The 18,515-nt window shown below is 59.0% G+C and overlaps 1 protein-coding gene and 1 long non-coding RNA gene across 2 annotated transcripts; both read left to right on the top strand.

Moving 5' to 3' along the window:
* Positions 1 to 5,293: 5,293 nt before the first annotated feature.
* Positions 5,294 to 11,433, top strand: LOC139179677 (uncharacterized). The gene is made up of 3 exons (XR_011563974.1): positions 5,294 to 6,113; positions 7,219 to 7,311; positions 10,877 to 11,433. It is a non-coding gene; the product is annotated as an uncharacterized lncRNA (long non-coding RNA).
* Positions 11,434 to 14,846: 3,413 nt separating this feature from the next.
* MSLN (mesothelin) lies at positions 14,847 to 18,480 on the top strand. The gene is made up of 10 exons (XM_019988356.2): positions 14,847 to 15,089; positions 15,595 to 15,638; positions 15,746 to 15,845; positions 16,432 to 16,610; positions 16,701 to 16,856; positions 17,035 to 17,177; positions 17,272 to 17,399; positions 17,715 to 17,809; positions 18,021 to 18,207; positions 18,283 to 18,480. The coding sequence occupies exons 1-10, from the start codon at positions 15,005 to 15,007 to the stop codon at positions 18,375 to 18,377; spliced, it is 1,212 nt and encodes a 403-aa protein (XP_019843915.2). The 5' UTR covers positions 14,847 to 15,004; the 3' UTR covers positions 18,378 to 18,480.
* Positions 18,481 to 18,515: the final 35 nt, after the last annotated feature.

The raw sequence follows: 18,515 nt of genomic DNA on the forward strand, positions 1-18,515 counted from the left end.
GCAGCTCTGGGAGGGTGTGTGCTCAATTACGTGGTCGTGTCCGACGCCTTTGCAACCCCATGGGGGCTCTGTCCATGGAGTTTCCCAGGCAAGAACACTGGCGTGGGTTGCCAGTTCCTCCCCCAGGGGATCTTCCCCACCCGAGGATCGAACCCGCGTCCCCTGCGTTGGCAAGCCCGCCCCCGGTTATTCCGGAGACCAGCCTGAGAAAAGCCCTTTTCTCTGTGGAACGCGGATAGAACGCTGCTGGCTGGACTCAATTCTTGAGTGGTCCTATATATTTTTTTAAAGTCTTTATTATTATTATTATTTTCATTTTGGCTGCGCTGGGTCTCCGTTCCGGCGCTCGGCGCTCGGGGCATCCCTTCTTGCAGAGTCCTGGCTCTGGAGCACAGGGGCGGCAGCTGCGGCTTGGGCTTGGCTGCCCCGTGGCGTGTGGCATGTTAGTCCCCGACCAGGGATCGAAGCTATGTCCGCTGCATGGGAAAGTGGATTCTCAACCACTGGACCACCAGGGACGTCTCCGTCATATACATTTAATGACCACTTCTTATGGGGGCTTTCCAGAAAACTCCAGTGGTCGAATCTGGTGCATCCTAGGGCCCCACTTGGGCCCAGCCCTGAAGGTACCCTGGCAGGGTCAGCCCCAGACTATACCCTGGGCATGATCTCACGTTTTAGGAGCCCATCCCGTCCTCCGCTCTTGGTGTTCTTGTCCTGACGTGGGCGCTACCTGCTGACTCTTCACCTGCCTGTGGATTAAGTGTGGAGTCCAGGGCGCTGCAGCCCACAAGCTGGCGTGACCTTCTCCAGCCCCTGCAGCTGCTCCTCTTGGCTCCCAGGATGGGAGTTCCTTCTCAGCATCAAGAGGGGTTTTCCCAAGGAGCTGTAAGGTGGGCTTCCGGCCCCGGCATCCCCTCCATGTCCTGGCAATATCTGACTAAGGTCTGGGGTACAGCTCCTGAAATCTTGACAGTTTCATTATTGTGTGTGTGCTCAGTCGTATCTGATTCTTTGAGACCCCACGGACTGTAGCCCACCTGTAGCCCCACTGTAGCCCACAGACAGGCCCCTCTGTCTGTGGAATTTTCCAGCCAAGATTATTGGAGTGGGTTGCCATTTTTTACTCCAGGGAATCTTCCCAACCCAGGGATCAAACCCACGTCTCACACATTGGCAAGTGGATTCTTTACCGCTGAGCTACCAGGGAAGACCTGTTATGTATGTTTTAACACAATCTTAAAATTAATAATGTATTATGTTAAAAACCATTGAATCACACACTACAAATGGGTGAATTGCATATTGCGTGGTAAGTGTATTTATATCTCTTTAAAGCTATTTTTAAAAATGGCAGCTGCAGGCTGCCCCTCAAGCTGGCTACCCCAAGAGGCCCCCAGAGGCCCAGGCAGTAAGCACACCCTGGTCTACCTGTGTAGGGGGGCCTGGGGGAGTGCCAGAGCCAGCTTCTGGTGAAAAAAGCTGAACAGGGGTTTCTGACCTCTCTCTCTGACACACACATACACACGATGAGGGCAGGTCTTCCTCCTGCCTGCTCTGAGTAGAGCCAAGAGCGGGGACTTTTCAGCCCCTCGGGGTATTTTATTAACTCACAGCCATGTCCCTAGAGCCCCTAGGCTCTTGTGCCAACAATACACCTCGCCTCCAGTGCGTGTGCCCTCACATTTTGCAAATTATTTCATCATCATCATTATCGAGCGTTCACCTTGCGCTTCCCATGTGCAATGCCAGTGTTTACACACGTGGGGGACCGTGAGGGCCAGATGAGGACACAGGGAGGGGCTGAGGCTCTTGAGGCCGGGTTGGTAGGCCTGAGCACGTTCTCTGACGCTCTGGCTGTGTGTGGGCACCCCTGTCCCTGAACCCGAGCTGGTGCAGAGCTCGTCTTCTGCTCTGGCCATGCCCACAGGACCTGCTTTGTCCAAACCTGATCATCGAGCGTCTGGTGGTTGGACAGGAGCAGGTGGGGTTTCTCCCAAGGCATGTGGATCTACTGAGCCCTCCTGCCCGTGGACTCAGTTTCACCCTGTGAGGAGTCGGAACCGTGCGGCTGCGGGGACAAAACCACAGCTGGGAGGCTTAAAACCACAGAAGAGTTTTCTCTCGTGGTCTGGGGGCCTGAAGTCTGAAATCAATGTGCTGGCAGGCCTGGGCCCCGCTAATGGCTCCAGGGGGATCCGTCCCACCCTCCAGCCTCTGGACGTCCATGCCTCCCTGGGCATGGGCTAAGTCACTCCAGCCTCTGTCCCCGTTGTCACATGGGTCCTGTGTCTCCCCCCTTCTCTGATCCTGTGAGGATCCCTAGGTTCAGGACCCTAATCCAGGATGAGCTTCTCTCCAGAGCCTTGACTTAATTATGTCTACAAAGGCTCTTTTTCCAAATAAGGCCCCATCCACGGGTTCTGCTGGAAAGCACCCTTCAGTCCACCGCAGGCCACGTGTCCACGTTTTCATGGGAATCAGGGGGTTCAGCGGAGGGCCATGTGATGGGGTGTGGCTCACCTGGCTGTAGCCCCCTCCTCTAGGGGCCAGCAGACAGGCAGGGGACAGGCAGGCAGAGGGCACACAGGCAGGCAGAGGGGACAAGGGCCTTGGTGCCAAGGACCACCAGCCCTGGGCTGGGCCAGCAGCTGTCTTTGCCAGGCAGACAGTCTGTGTGCAGTGGGAATACAATGACCCCGGTGGGGACAAGTAAAAGGTAGTTTGTCTTTCCCAAAATAAATTAAAAATGTTTCTAAACATGTGATTTTGAAACATGTTCTTTCTGTTATGGTGTTGTGGGTCAATGCCCCCCAGGAAGCTGGACAGAAGTGGGGTGGGTTCCACATGGCTGGGGTGTAGGAGCAGGGATATGCCTCGAGGGTGCAGCCCACGTGGTCAAGGTCTCTGTGGTCCACAGGACCCACCCAGGTGCCCTCGTGGGGGTTGGACTGGGGAGGGTGACTTGGGCCAGGGGCAGGGGTTTCCTGCTGCTGCCCCAGCTTGGCAGGGCCACCTGCCGAAAGGTGCTCCATATTAAGCTTGGGGCTGGAAGCCACCAAGTGAGAGGAATGGGGAGACCACGGGGCCGCAGGCCTTGCCCACGTAGCTGCAGGGCCTCGTGTCCCAGGGGCCTGCCCCAGGCAACTGTCCCGGAGCCAGGCCAGCCTCGTACCCAGCCATGGGGCTCTTGCCTTCCAAGCCCTCCTCTTCTTTTCATAAACTGGGGACTGTGCTGTTTGTTAGTACGGGCGCCCAGCTAGGGTCTCCTTACGAGGTGAGAGTCTTTACCCCTGGGGGCTCTGGGCAGGTCAGCTTGGTCTCTCTTGGTCCCAGGTGCTCCCCCAGCCCTGACTTGGTGGGCATGGAGGCGCGGCCTCCGGGCCAGTCCGTGCAGACCCTCCCGCTGCCCTCTGAGCGGCTCCAGGTTCTGAGCGCCGGGTGTGGGGGGCCCACATGGGGCAGGTTCCTGTGCTTCTCGGTCTAGAACCCCAGAGAGGAGTTGACCTTTGCAGGAAACGTGGCTTGAGGCATCCCCACCCGAGCCCTCCGGGCTCTGCGAGGTGAGACCTGCAGCCCTGGGCTGCACAGGGCTTTATTAATGGAAGGGAATCACTGTGGGCCAAGAACACATCATTAGCGGCATCATCAACACTGTGAGCCTTCCCGCTGGGGCCGCCCCGGCTTGTCAACAGGTGTGATCCCAGCAACGGCCCTGGGGGGCCTGGCGCCCGCGGCAATTAGCGCCTAATGAGGGGCCTGTGTGACCCGCTCTGTAGCCAGGGCCAGGGCTGGAGAGGAGAGGGCTCCGGGAGAGCCCAGCGGCCCTTCAGGGTCCCCCTCGCTGCTGCCAGGGGCCGGGGGGCTGCAGGAAGCAGCAGAAAGAGTCGGTCCCAGAGAGGCCCTCGCCGTGCGGCGGTGACACTCCAGGCCTTGGGAGGGCCTGCACACGGTCCACGCGTGGGAGGCTGGCCCCGCCCTAGCCCAGGAGGCCGCCTCTCCGGACAGTGGGCCAAGCAGCGCGGGCGGGGAGGCTGAGGGGGTAGCCCCCCACCAGCTGCGGGGTGCTGGGCACAGGGCCCACCTCCATAGTGGAGCCTCGGGGCTTCGGGCCTGCGAGGATGGCGGCCGGGCACCTGGTCTGTGTCTCCGAGGGTGAGCGCCAGTCACACAGCTGGTTTGAGGGGGTCTAACTCTGCAGGCCATCCACTAAAGCGTGTTTCGGCCTGCCCTGACGGCGGGTTTGCAGCTGGTTGGTGGCGCTGTCGCCCCGGCCGCCTTGTCAGAGTGTCAAGGCCAGCCCACCCTTTGCTGCCTCTGCAGCCACACTTTGTATTCAGCCCACAGGTTGTCAGGGGGCACCTGGAGCCTCCAAGGTGGCGTGTACCTGGCAGCAGGGCCACGAGGCTTCTGGGTGGGGCGGGGGTCCCCACCCAGGCCGCACTCCCTGAGGTGCCCACAGCCTGCAGAGCTGCAGGTCTTGGGGCTTGGTTTCTGGAGAGGCAGCCCCTGCAAGTGTTGTGGGGCCGGTGGCCGCCTCGTCTCCGTCGCTGGGCCCCAGCCCCCGGCACCCTCCTCGTCCCCCCCTTGCTCCCCTCCCCTTGGCCCTCACAGCAGGACTCCGGGCAGGGGCATGGGGGGTTTGTAGCTGCTCCACCAGCCTGGCCCCAAGAACATGACGGTCAGAGAGGAGTTGGGCTGCCCACCCAGACTGCCTGGGGTCAAGGTTCATGAGCATGTCCCCCTCTGGTGTGCTGGCGGCCAGAGCACCAGGTGAGCCTCAGGGGCATCATCCCTGTGCCCCTCCTGCCGGTCTGACCCCTCCTTCCAGTCTGACTCTCCTGACTTCCATCTGTCAACCCCCCTGCCTGCTTTGTGTGGGACGAGCCCCAGCCTGAGGGCAGAGTGGGAGGGGCTGGGCATGCCACCCCTGGGTGCCCAGGACACCAGCTGTGCCAAGGCCAGGGGCCAGTCCCAAGGCCCACCCGCAGAGTTCCAGGAATAGCTGGTCCAAGGCCTGGTCCTCATCCAGCTTCCGGGTGATGATGGCGCCTGAGGCCCTGGGGCTGGCGGCCAGCCGGGCCAGCACAAGTGTGCCCAGGCCCCAGGCCAGGGTGGGCACTGCCCATCAGCCTGGCCTTATCCCACCCTGAACCTGGACTCCACCGTGACACCTGGCCCCACCCTGACACCGGGCCCCCTGCCTGTCTGCTCAAGTTGCCTTCCCCCCGCCTCTCCCATTCCTCGCCCTGCCCGCCCGCCCACAACCCCAGCCTCAGGTTCCTTCCGAGCAGGTGCTGAGCTGGAGACAGGTGGTTTCCCAGGTCCTTTCCCTCCACAGCTGGGAGTTTGCACAGACTCGGGTACAGATGCGAGTGCATGTCAAGGTGCACACCCTCTCTGCCCACACTGGGGTTGAGACACCTGCGGGGAGAAGGCCCCCGAGCCTGACCCTGGGACGGGCCCTTCGGGGTCCGAGCCTGACCTCTGACTCTAGCCAGGGCTGCTCCCAAACCCTACCCATCCGCTGCCCCAAGTGGCCACCCCAGGACCCCAGACTGTGGTGGGGTTGGGGGTCAGAGAGTTAAGGTGGCCCTGCTCACCTGCCGTCACCCCCAGACACCTTGCAGGGCAGGAAGTTTCGGCAGATGCTGTGGGCCCTGGTGCTGGAGCAGCTGGAGACCCTGCAGCAGCCCCTCACTCTGGGGTCAGGGCGTGTGGACGGGGTGACACCCAGCCTCCTGCCACTCTCCCCCCTCCCGCCAACCCCTAGCACCAGGCCGCCCATGCCTGCCTGTGCATCTATCTGCTGAAGTCATCGCAGGAAGGTCCCCAGGATCTGGACCAGACGGCGCCATATGCAGCTGCAGGCGAGCCTGGCCACAGAGCCGGACATCCTGGCGGCACTGCCCTGGTGGGCTGGGTCCAGGCGGTGGCAGAAGCCCAGCAGGAGGTGGCCGGACAGCATTGGGCATCTGGGCATAAGATAAGCTGGGCGAGTGGCTGTCCCGTACCCCCCAGCCCAGAAGAGCCACTCATGGCACCAGCGCACCTGGGAAGAAGGCCAGGCCAGCGTACTCAGGCACACGGCCAGCGGAGGTGGCTGAAGTGGGGTGAGGAAGGTTTCCTGGAGGAGGTGACCAGGAACAGAGGCCCACTGATGGGTTGGCCCCCGGCTCCAGGCCAGCAACAGCCTCCAGGCCTCTTCCCTATTTTGCCCACACTGGGGGACAAACTGAGAAGCCAGAGCAGGAGCCAGCCTCCTGAGCTTGGGGCATGGCTCCTGCCCTCTGAGGACGTGGGTCCTACCTGGGGAGCTGGCCGGCTGCCCTGGGCCTCGTGGGGATTATTGGATCAGAGCTAAATGGGTGCTGGGGGGACCAGCAAAGCCAGGAGCGACTGTTTATCCAGATTGTGTGTCGGGGTGCCCTGACAAGAATGAATATAGCTGTGTGAAAAGAAAAAAAAATTAATGGGCAGAATAAACAGCCCTAAAGTTGCTTTGTTTGTCCAAAGAGAGTGGAAAAGCCAAGGACTGCCTGGGAGCAACAGCTGACAGGACAAGTGGGGGCCTCACCTGAGGGGGGCTGAGCACGAAGCCGGCTATGAGCCAGGGAAGCTCAGCAGGGGCAGAGCCGCGCCTCCTCTCCACGCTTCTCTACATTTCTTCAATGAGCGTCACTTACTTTTGCTTATTACAGAAAAAAAATACCAATCGCTGGTTCTGTCTCAGCACTTGTTATTGTCCACCTTTCTAATTCTGTAAACCTCCTGTTTGAATTCGACTTTCTACGGTTCCCGCGAAGGTCGGCTCTGGCTTCGCAAGCCACCAGCCGCTCGGCCTCCCTATGAGAATTCGTGCTTGTGTCCTGGCCACTGTTTCTGTTGGTTTCCAGCTTTTCTTGGTGTGCGGTCCTCCGCGTGGTCTCCTTCCTGAGCCAAGGCGCTTTGGGTGTTGGACGTGTCTTCTCTCCATCTGACAGCGGCCGTTAGCTGCTGGCTCGTCTCCTGAGTAGAGAGGGGTCCTCGACTCTGATGAAGTCGGGTTGCCCACGCCGCACAGTGAAAGTCCTGCTGGGGGGTCTGGGCGTCTCCCTCAATCACTGCCTTTTTTCTGTCTATATAGTTCCCTCCACCACACACAGGTCTTGACCGTGTTCAGTATCCAGCTTGCATGTGATGTAAACTAGGGGTCTTGCTTCCCTTCTCTTCATCCAGGGCATCCTGTTTCCTGAACCACCAGTCCCCCGGACCTGCGCCTCCACTGCTTTGAGGAACCAACCGCCTTCCTGGCATGAAGCCCAGCCACAGGTGTGTTTTGCCTGAAGTCTCTAATCTGAGCCTTTGTTCCTATCTTAATCACTCTGACTTTGTCTTAATATCTGGGAGCTTGCCTCTTCTTTTTATATCACCATGGATATTTATTCTCTTTATTTTTTTGAATGAGTTTGTTGAGTTCCTGAAAAAAAGGTCCTCCTAGCATTTTCACTAGGGTTGAATTGATTTATAGGCTAATGTCAGGGGCCCTTCATCAGGCTGGGTTCTTCCATATAAAGCTAGGTGTCCTGTGTACCTACTGAGGTTGATTTCCAGAGACTTTGCGTCCCCTGTCGGAGAAGGCAATGGCAACCCACTCCAGTAGTCTTGCCTGGAAAATCCCATGGATGGAGGAGCCTGGTAGGCTGCAGTTCGTGGGGTCGCTATGAGTCAGACACGACTGAGCGACTTCACTTTCACTTTTCACTTTCATGAATTGGAGAAGGAAATGGCAACCCACTCCAGTCTTCTTGCCTGGAGAATCCCAGGGACGGGGGAGCCTGGTGGGCTGCCGTCTATGGGGTCGCACAGAGTCAGACACAACTGAAGCGACTTAGCAGCAGCAGCAGTCCGTGGAAAAAGTCTCTTCCAGGAAACTGGCCCCAGGGCCACAAAGGTTGAAGACCGCTGGCCTGGGGTGTATCTCAGTTGCAGGGTCACGCGGTGGCCCCAGGCTCAAGTCCTGACGACCTGCCAGAGTGTCCTCCACAGCTGCGGCTCGTCTTGACATCCCCACCTGCAACCCCGATGTGACAGTTCCTCCCCATTCTTGTCAGCAGCTGTTATGCTCTTGATCTTTTTTTCCCTGATTTGCCTCTTTAATTTCTTTTTCTTTTTTTGATTTTTCTATTTTGTACTAGGGTACAGGGGATTCACAATGTTATGATAGTTTCAGGTGAACAGATAAGGGACTCAGTCATACATACACATGTTCTCCCCCAAACCTCCTCCCATCCAGGCTGCCACATAGCTCCGAGCAGTTCCCTGTGCTATACAGTAGGTCCTTGTTGGTTATCCATTTAAAATATTATGCTACTGACTTTTAAATCAATCATATTGTGTAACTTACACACCATAAAGGCATCCAATAAGGGCACAGTCCAAACAGCTTTGGTGGTTACACACCCGGGAAACTGCATTCCAGTCAAGACAGGATGTTCCCACCAGCCCCAGAAGATCCCTCACCGCCCCTCCCACGAACAGGAGTCCTGAATTTTAGTGAAGCTGCCCGGCCCCTGGCAATGACCGCTGTGCTTTTGTCATGATAGATTAGTTTGCAATTTAACATTTTTGTAGAAACAGAACCGTGCGGTATATACTCAGCATGCTGCTGCTGCTAAGTCGCAACTCTGTGCGACCCCAGAGACGGCAGCCCACCAGGCTCCCCCGTCCCTGGGGTTCTCCAGGCAAGAACACTGCAGTGGGTTGCCATTTCCTTCTCCAATGCATGAAAGTGAAAAGTGAAAGTGAAGTCGCTCAGTCGTGTCCTACTCTTCTCGACCCCAGGGACTGCAGCTCACCAGGCTCTTCTGTCCATGGATTTTCCAGGCAAGAGTACTGGAGTGGGTTGCCATTGCCTTCTCCATACTCAGCATAATGATGCTGAAATTCATCCTTTTTCTTCATGTATTGGTAGTTTGTTCCTTGTTATTTCTGACTAGTATGTTATCATAGGAATAATATCGTATTTCATTTCCCTGTTGGTCTATTGATGGAAATTTGTTTTTCCCCCTGACTGGAGCTATTGTAAACAGAGTTGCTACGAATAATCACGTACGAGGCTTTGTGTGCACATCCAGGCATATTTCTTCGGAGTGATTACCTAGGTGTGGAATGGCTATGTTCTGTGGTTAGGAGCATATCCAACTTCTTAAGAAACTAAGAAGTGGAAAGAGGGTGGAAAACAGCGACGGCGGCTGGATCCCGGGCTTCTGGGCCGCGACGTGCTTCCAGCTACAGCTGGGGCGACCTGTGTGGAGCGGCCCCCCGGTGAGGAGGACCCAGCTCCCACGTGCAAGGTCCTGGCCCACTGTGGTGCCCTGGGGTGGGGGTGAACACGCTGAGTGTATTCCTGAAGTCGTCCTGCGGAGAGGAGGAGAGACCCGAGTGCGCCGCCTCCCTGCCATCTCCCTTGGGAGGTGGCGACCGAACCCTACACACAGCCCTCGGGGGACCTGCCGTCACCTGGCTGTGAGGGTGGATCAAGACAGCCCGGACCACCACCCAGTGGGGTGACGGCTCTGCGCACACGGACCAGAACAGCATGCAGGGCCGTCAGCTCACCTTCCCGTGTCCGGTGATAGCCAATACACTGATCTTCCATCCCATTGCTTACGGTGGGAGATGGCTTAAATAGACAGTTTAGTCAAGGGAATTCCCCGGCGGTCCAGTGGTCAGGACTCTGTGTTTCCACTGCTGGGCACTCAGGTCCAGTTCCTGGTCAGGAAACCTCACAAGCTGTACAGCATGGCCAAGCGAACAAAAGACGCCTGGCAGAAATGCCAGCACCACCCTGTGCCCCCACCAGCGGGGGTGAGTCCCACGGCCCCACGCCTGCAACACACTTGTCCTTCTTGGTCCCTTTAAGGGTCCTGGTTCTGGTGGGCGGGTGTGTGTCTTGTGGCCGGGGGTGTGATCTGCACCTCCCCAGTGAGTCAGGCATCTTTTCACGTGCCCGTTGGCCATTCCCGAGTCTTCTTTTGTTGACTGTCTGTTGACTGTTGTTCAGTTGCTGAGTTGTGTCTGCCTCTTTGCAACGGCATCAACTGAAGCCCTCCAGGCTTCTGTGTCCATGGGATTTCCCAGGCAAGAATACTGGAGTGGGTTGACATTTCCACCTCCAGGGGATCTTCCCAACCCAGGGATCAAACCCGTGTCTCCTGCATTGGCAGGTGGGTTCTTTGCCACTGAGCCCCAGGGAAGCCAGTTCAGCCCCTTGGCCTGTCTTTTTAAAAATAGCTTTCCTGAGAAAGAATTCTCACACCATCTAACCCACTCATGTAAAGCGTACAATTCAGCGTGATTCCTTTAACCTGAATCATCTATCACTGAATGGCTTTGGAATTTAGCTTTTGCTTTGGGCCTGATTGTGTCTCTTAACGAAGGCAACCTAAAGTTAGGAGGGAAAATAGAACTTACGTGCAAAGCGTGGCCTTCATGTTAACAAGAAAAGTAACGAGTCGCACACACCTCCCGTGCAATCAAAGTAATGTAGGACGTGAACTGTCAGTTCCCCCCTGCTCTGCAGCTGTTGGGTCTTTTGGGCTCAAACTGCAGTTCTTGCAGTTAGGCACAGAGGAACCTCCTCACATCTCCAAATTCATGGAACTGTGCAGTGGCGGGCGCCCCACCTAACCCTCCAGTGGAAGCGATTAACCCTGTCAAGTCCATCTAGTGAATTTTTAAATTCCAGATTTTGTATTTTTCATATCCAAAATTTCCTACTTGGTTCTTTAAGGACTATTTTCATTTGTTCCTACCTCTGCATGCATGAGAACCCACTTTTTCCATGACCTCATTGTCTGATAATCCTAACACTGTCTTACTGTGGCCCCAGCAGATCCTTCTCCCTGAAGACGGGTCACAGTCTCCCGGCTCTCCCTGTGCCAGCAGCTTTGGATTTTATCCTGACCGTTGTGACTGTTTTTGTTGTGTAGACACTGCATTCTGTTATATTTCTACAAAGACTGTTGCTGCCTCTGTTTTGGCAGAGAATGAACTTGGTCAGGCTTGAATTGTGACCCCTGCCGTTCAGAAGGTGGGCAGAGTTTTGGCCATTTCAGCTGTCTGCCTCGCACACACAGTGGTTCAAGGGTCACTGAGGGGCTAGGTGGGGCTCATACACAGAATCTGGGAGCCCTTCCTCTGTTGTCTCCTTTTCAGAGTTCTCTAGTTACTCTCTGCTCTCTGGCTCCTTCAACCAGAAAGATGAGGAATTTCTTCTGGTGTCTGAGCACTCCACCCCACAAAGCTACACCCACAAGGGAAATCTATGCTCCCTGATACCTTCCCGTGAATATCGATTCCCATTCAAAATCTGCCTCCTTCCCTTCACTCCCCAGAGCCCTCGGAATTGTTGTGTATTTAAAAAATAAATTTATTGGTTTTTGGCTGTGCCATGCAGCATGCAGAATCTTTGTTCCCCAACCAGGGATTGAACCCAAACCTTCTGCAGTGGAAGCGCCCAGTCTAAACCCACTGAAGTCCTGGGAATTGGTTTTTAAATATTTTGTCCTGAAATTTTCAGTTGTTATCTATGAACATGACTTTTTTTTTTTTTTAAGACACTTCTATCTGTGAGTTAGTTCATGTCCCTGGTGTCCATGGGATTTCCCAGGCAAGAACACTGCAGTGGGTTGCCATTTCCTCCCCTAATGTACCTGGCAGCCGTCCTGAATTCTGTATGAATTGGTATCGGCCTTGACTGCACAGAATAGAAAGCCCAGCCCATGGAGAGAGGTCAGAGACGGGGTAGCTGTACACACACAGATCAACAAACAGAAACATTTGCAGGTGTGTGTTGCAGACAGACTTGACTGAAGTATCGAGGGTGCAGGGCAGGGATTGAAGGAGCTGCCAGGGACTCCGGCTCCAGGGGTGCACACGGAGGCTTCGGGGCCAAGTCAGGATCTGCACGAGTGCCTACAAGTGCCCAAGTCAGGATGCAGACACTGGTGTCCAGCCAGCACAAAGATGCATGTTGTCCACCCCTGGGGCCACAGCAGCAGGAAGGTGCCTTCCACCTCCCTTCTGGAAGATGGCCAGTGTATGGGCTGGTGAGCTTCCAAGGCCCCCTCCCTGGCCACTTCACCACCATGCCACCCCCAGCCTGGAGCTCCCTCCTGGGAGTCATGTCCTGGCCGGGCAGCAATCACCCAGAACCTGCTGACTCAGGTCGAGACCCTCATAGCACCAGCTGGGGGCCACTCCCTGGCTTTACTGTGTGATTGTGGCATCTCTGTGGCACTGAGACTCAGTTTTACCACCTGAGAAATGGGAGAGTAAAATCTGATGAGGCGAGGCCTTGACTCCCCATACATGCCTGGTACCTGATGGTCAGCCAATGTGGAGCTCCCATGCCTGCCCACAGAGGAAAAGGCAGAGGCGGCTCCCCTGCCCCCACGCCCTCCCCAGATCTCCACCCGCACATTCCTGCAGCCTGAGTCCTACTCCTCCCAGCTGCTGGCCAGCCCCTCGTTTGTTTCCCTTGACAGACCAGGAGTCTGCATCCCAGTTGAGGAAACAGGCTCAGAACTGGCTGATCACCCCAGAACATCAGAGTCACCATGGGCAGGGTACCCCCCGCTGACCCTGGGGAAGTAACCAGGATCTTCAGCACCCAGCCTAGGCTCCAGGCTCTTGACTGAGCTCGGCCTCATCTGCGTGCGGTGGGATCATGAGGGAGGGCATGCGGGGGAGGTGACAGCGGGACACTTCTGTCAGCACCTCCAGCCAAACAGCTCTGCTGGGAGCAGGGATTGGGCGGAGGCTGGTACTGGGCCAACCTGGGAGGCTGGGGGAGACAGGGCAGCCCCCCTTTCCTGCCCCCACTGGTGCTTCACCCTTGTCGCCACTGCACCTGGGGAGCGGCAGGGACCACCTCCCCTGATCTCAGAGGGCTATGCCCGCAGGGTCAACTGCATCCTAGCCCCAGCTGCCCCTGACATGCTGTGTGACCCCGGGCAAGCCACAAGGCGTCTCTGTGCTTGAGGCGGATGAAATGATCCTGTATCCAAGCCTCTAAATGTGTATTCTATGCCCCTTCCCTCTCTCACTAGAGTGGCCTGGGGCTGGCAGGGAATGTGGTCTGACTTCATTTTCCACCAGCTGAGAGCCAGACCTTGGGGGCCGAGCTTGGGCTGGGGTGGGAGGGTCTGCGGGTGGTGAGACAGGTGAGAAGGGAGAGAGCTTCCACCAGCGTCCTGCAGCTGCACACCTGCTGGAGGCCATGAGCTCAGGACTCTTGGGCTGGGCTTTGGAGCCAGCCCGACACAGACATGGCCACGGCCACCGCTACCTCGTGCACCTCTCTGATGAGCTGGTGGTCCACTCAGACCCCAGACCCCACGTGCTGCCAGGCAGGCCCACCCCAGGTCCTGGGCAAGGGCCTAAATCACCTTCCCCAGCGAGTGCAGTGTCTATGCAGGCCCACATCCAGTGGGCACTCAGGGGAGTGTGCAGGTAGTTCGTGAGTGACAGGTAGCCAGGTGGACACCGGTCTTGAAGGACTCAAGGTTGGAGAGGGGACCACCCTAGGTACCAGAAAGGGAAGCGGTCTTGTGAAGGGAGATAGCGCCGTGAGTGGCCTGTGTCCTTGTTGCACTCGTATGCGTGGCCTGGGGGGCCCCAAACAGCCGTGACCCCTGTAATCACACTTGGGCCACTCTGGGAGCTGCCACCCTGACAGCTGAGGTGCCTCAGTGGCCCCGACCTAACCTGCGTGGTGGTACGGGGTGCAAAGGTTACAGGTTCCAGGGCCCACAGTGGCTGGCAAAGGTTCTGAGGGCACCCCTACCTAGGGTGTGGGGTCCCTCATTGCCTGAGGCTGGGTTTGGGGGCTCAGGGGAGACAGTGGGCGTACACAGAGCTCCTGAAAGGCCTCACCCACCCCTGGGGCAAGGCCCCACTCAACTGCCTATTTTCTGGTCTGGGGGCCTGGTGGGGGTGGGGGGCCCCCTGGGCTTTTGCTGTTCCCCAGGACATTCCCTGCAGGCTGGGCTCATTGCCCTGCTGAAAGGGGGTGCTGAAGCACAGAAGCGTGCCCCCATTTCTGGGCCGGGGTGGGCCCAACACAGGCCTGGGCAGGGGTTTGGGGGAGGGGGGTGTTCCATTCCACCTGGCCCTGATGGCCCCCCTCCAGGCCTCTCTGGGAGATGCGTGTGGACAGCAGTTTGGTCTGCTTCTGACCCCCACCTATTCTGGGACAATATTCTCCAGAGATCCACTCCCCACCCACCTCCTGCCCACACTGGTCCAGAGGCCCCAATCCCACTCCAGAGAGCACAGGAGGGTCCCCCCAGAATGTCCGGCTGCCCCGACCCACGGGGCTGACTGGCAGGAAGGGCTGTCACCTTCAGTTGTGTTTTGGCTGTATCACATGGCACGTGAGACCTCAGTTCCCCGACCAGGGGCTGAAGCTGGGCCACAGCAGTGAAAGCCTGGGGTCCTGACCCCTAGGCCCCGCGGAACTCCCTTTGGCGCTTCCCAGGCCTCTGCTTTCGGGGGGAGCTCAGGAGGGAACCCGGTGGGCCCTGCCAGCCTGGTGCCCCAGCAGGCCCTGGGTTTGCACAAAGCCCAGGGGAGATGACCATGTTGTGGGGTAGGGTGGGGGTCCGCTCAGCTCCCCAGTGTTGAGTGGGGAACTGAGGTCAGCCAGAGCCAGCAGCGGCCCTGCCTCCTCACAGGAGACTACTGCCCTGCCCCCGCCCTGCCCTGCGGGGGCGAGAGGCCTGTGCCAGCTGGGGCCCTCACGGCTGGGGGCCGGGCTGACTCACCCTGACCCCGAAGGAGGGGCCGGCTTCCCAGATGGGCGGGGCCAGGGCCGGCTGGTGCCGGGGGCCTGCCGCACAGACGCCCTGGAGGCTTGTGCAGGTCTGAGCCCTCCAGCCCTGGTGCCCCTTTAGCACGGGCTTGGGGCCGTGTCGCAACAGGGGCACACAGTGTGGGGGACATCAGAGCGCCGCAGACCATGGCCTTGCAGACCGCTCCGCCCCGCCTGGGGTCCTGGGGGACCCCCGCCCATGGCAGCCTCCTGCTCCTGCTTCTCTGCCTTGGTGAGCACTGAGGGTGGGTAGCCGGATGCTGGACTGCGGAGAGCTGCAGGGGTCCGCAGGGGGCCGGGGCCTCAGGAAAGGCTCTGCTGGCTCTGCGGGTGCTCCCCCACTGTGGGCGGGGCCCCCCACCCTGTCCGGTGCCCCTGAATTCGGAGACCCGTGTCCTGAATGTCAGCAGGTGCGAGTTGCAGGCAGGCGGCTGGCCTCGTCTCTGCCCCGAGGGGGACTGTGTCTGGCAGCCCTGCTGGACTCCCTGCCCTGCGGGGCTGGAGGCCGAAGCAGGGTAGTGATGGGGGCACAGGCCAAACTGAGGGTGCCCGCAGCACAGGCGTCTGCCTACGCTGAGCAGAGGGGCCGCAGGAGGAGGATGGGGAGGCCTGTGCTCCTTCGTGGGGTGTTGTGGGCTGTGACACCAGGGGCTGGCCAGGAGGGACCACTGTGGCCCCCTTCCTCCCAGGGTGGAGCCCCCGGCCACCCCTCAAGCCTGGTGTCCCCTTCCCTGCAGGTTGGGTTCTACCTTCCAGGGCCCAGGCTGCAGACGTGGGACTGGTAAGGACCCTCTGGGGAGTCAGAGGAACGTTTTCTGGCCCTGGTTGGGCGGGTTCCTCGGATCCCAGGACACTCCCCGCTCAGTCCCAGCCCTGCTCTGTTCTCAGGCTCTTCTGAGCTCAAGTGTGCAGCGCACATCCCGGGACCTGTCCTGGCAGCAGCCTGAGCTGACCGTCCTCCTCCCGAGGGCCCGGCGGGGCACAGAGAGTGAGCATGCAGCCCAGCCCCATCGGTGTCAGGAGGCGGGGGTTGGGGGCTAGCACTGTGAGGTCTCCTCTACCTTACCTGCGGCCCTTCCTGGCCACTGAGCTCCTTCAATCATGATAATGCGGGAGAGTGAATAGAATCGCGCCATTTGATGATGAGTAAATGGAGACCCAGGCTTCCCTGATAGCGCAGTTGGTAAAGAATCCACCTGCAACTCAGGAGACCCTGGTTCTATTCCTGAGTCAGGAAGATCCACTGGAGAAGGGATAGGCTACCCACTCCAGTATTCTTGGGCTTCCCTGGTGGCTCAGCTGGTAAAGAATCTGCCTGCGATGTGGAAGACTTGGGTTCGATCCCTGGGTTGGGAAGATTCCCTAGAGAAGGGAAAGGCTACCCACTCCAGTCTTCTGGCCTGGAGAATTCCACGGACTGATGAGTTGCACACATCTAAGCGACTTTCACTTTTCAAACCGAGGCCCAGAGAGTCGTGTGTTGCTCAGGGTCTCAGCGAAGGGAGACCCTGCGGGAGGAGGAGGAGGCTGACGGGAGAAGCCCAGCACCCTTCACCCCCTGGCTGTCCCTGCAGAGAAGGCCTGCCCCCCGGGGCGGGAGGCCCAAGTGGTGGATGAGAACCTCTTCTTCTATGAGGAGTGGGAGCTGGAGGCCTGTGTGGACGGGGCCCTGCTGGCCACGCAGATGAGACAAGTGAACCTGATTCCCTTCACCTACCAGCAGCTGCACATTTTCAAGCGCAAACTGGATGAGGTAGTTCAGGGCTCAGCCCGCCTGCCACAGCTCGGCCATCCCCGATGCCCCAGTCATGGCGGCGGCCCTCACAGTCCCTTCCCCTGGAAGTTCTACCCGCAGGGGTACCCCCAGTCCCTGATCGAGCGCCTGAGTTACTTCTTCCTTTACGTCACCCCTGAGGACATCCACAAGTGGAATGTGACTTCCCTGGACACCGTGAAATCTCTGCTCAAAGTCAGCCAAGGGCGTGGTGTGGATGCTCAGGTGAGAGCTGTGGGGGTGGGAGGGGGCAGACATTGGCTGTGAGGCTGTGCAGGCCCAGTGAGGGGGGTGGTCAGTGTGAGATGGCACAGGCCTGGGGGTGGCACAGGTCGTGAGGTGGTCAAGGCCCAGGGCATACATCTCTCCCTGCCCCAAGCCACTGAGTGGCCTTCTCCCACAGGTGGCTGCCCTGATTGCCCGCTATGTAGGGGGAGGAGGCCAGCTGGATAAGGCCGCCCTGGACACCCTGGCCACCTTCCGCCCTGCCTACCTATGCTTCCTCCGCCCTGAGCAGCTGGACTCCGTACAGCTCAGCGTGCTTTGGTGAGTCCTGGGGTCTGTCGGGGGTGGTGGGAGTGCTGTGCTCCAAGCTCGCTGTGCTCCGAGCTCACTGCCCGGCCCCATGCCGCCTCCCCAGGATGACCACACCCCAGGACCTGGACGCGTGCAGCCCACCGCAGATGGCTGTCCTCTACCACAAGGCCCACATGGCCTTCCAGAACGTCAGCGGGTCTGAATACTTCACAAGGATCAAGCCCTTCCTGGGTGAGCCCGGGAAGATACAGGGGAAATGATGCCTGAGGCTCCCCCGTCTTTGGGCAGTCCACTGGCGGCGTGACCAGTGTTCACAGTCTGTCCCTCCAAGTGTGTGTTGGCTGAGACCCTGTGAGTTCTGGGCACCTCCAACCTCTCCTTCAACCCAGAGGGTCAGGTGGTCAGCAGGCAAATCAGGGGCCCAGGAATTCCTTAGGAAAAGGGACTCTTGGTAAAAGAAGTGGCTTCTGGTAGCCTGCGGTCAGAGGGTGGGACTGGGGGCTGCTGCACGGTCTCACACTTGGGGGCTCCTCTCCCCGAGGGCAGGTGGGGCCTCCACGGAAGACCTGCGGGTTTTTACTTCGCAGAACATCAGTATAGACGCGGCGGCATTCAAGAAACTGACAACAGAGGCGGTGCTGGTAGGACGGCGGGGAAAGGCGGGGCCTCCCGTGAGCGGGGCCTCTAGGGGCGGGGTCTTGGGAGGGGCGGCCATCAAAGCCCCTTCCAGGGCCTACAGAGGCTAAGGCGGGGTCCGTGGGTGGGATGTTGGGGTGGTTTGGGCGCAGGAGAAGCCCGAAGCCTCTGGGAAAAGGCAGGATGACTCTGACCGCCACCTGCGGGCTCTGGCAGTCGCTAACCGTGGCCGAGGTGCAGAAACTTCTGGGCCCAAACCTGGTAGGCCTGAAGGCTGAGACAGGGAACATGTTCCTGCGGGACTGGATCTCCCGGCAGTCGCAGGAGGACCTGGACAGGCTGGGGCTGGGGCTCGTCGGCGGCGTCCCCAACGGCTACCTGGTCCTGGACCTCCGCGGACGAGGTGGGCTGGGGTGGCCGGCTGGGCGGTGTCGGGCAGAGTGAGGGGCAGGGGCTGAGGCGCCTCTTCTCTGTGCAGAGGCCTCCTCGGGAGGCCCCCACCGCCTCGGACAAGGGCCGGGACCCGTGCTCACCGTGACCGCAAGTCTGCTCCTGGTCTCGGTCCTGAGCTGAGCCTGCTGCTGTGGCCTGGCGACCAGCGCCGCATGGAGACCCCGCCGGGCTTGGACCCCAAGGGCTCTGGAGCTCAATAAAAGAACCCCACCCCCCTCTTGTAGAGGTGCCCCGTGGTGTTCTGAGGACTGAAGGGAA

This window comes from Bos indicus, chromosome 25 (genome assembly GCF_029378745.1).
Source record: "Bos indicus isolate NIAB-ARS_2022 breed Sahiwal x Tharparkar chromosome 25, NIAB-ARS_B.indTharparkar_mat_pri_1.0, whole genome shotgun sequence".
Classification (NCBI taxonomy): Eukaryota; Metazoa; Chordata; class Mammalia; order Artiodactyla; family Bovidae; genus Bos; species Bos indicus.

Excerpts from the sequence above, each read along its gene's own strand:
- MSLN (XM_019988356.2), top strand. The coding sequence starts at position 15,005 with ATGGCCTTGCAGACCGCTCCGCCCCGCCTGGGGTCCTGGGGGACCCCC. Across the intron at positions 15,639-15,745 it reads AGGCTGCAGACGTGGGACTG|GCTCTTCTGAGCTCAAGTGT; the intron begins GTAAGGACCCTC and ends CTCTGTTCTCAG. Across the intron at positions 17,810-18,020 it reads TGACAACAGAGGCGGTGCTG|TCGCTAACCGTGGCCGAGGT; the intron begins GTAGGACGGCGG and ends GGGCTCTGGCAG.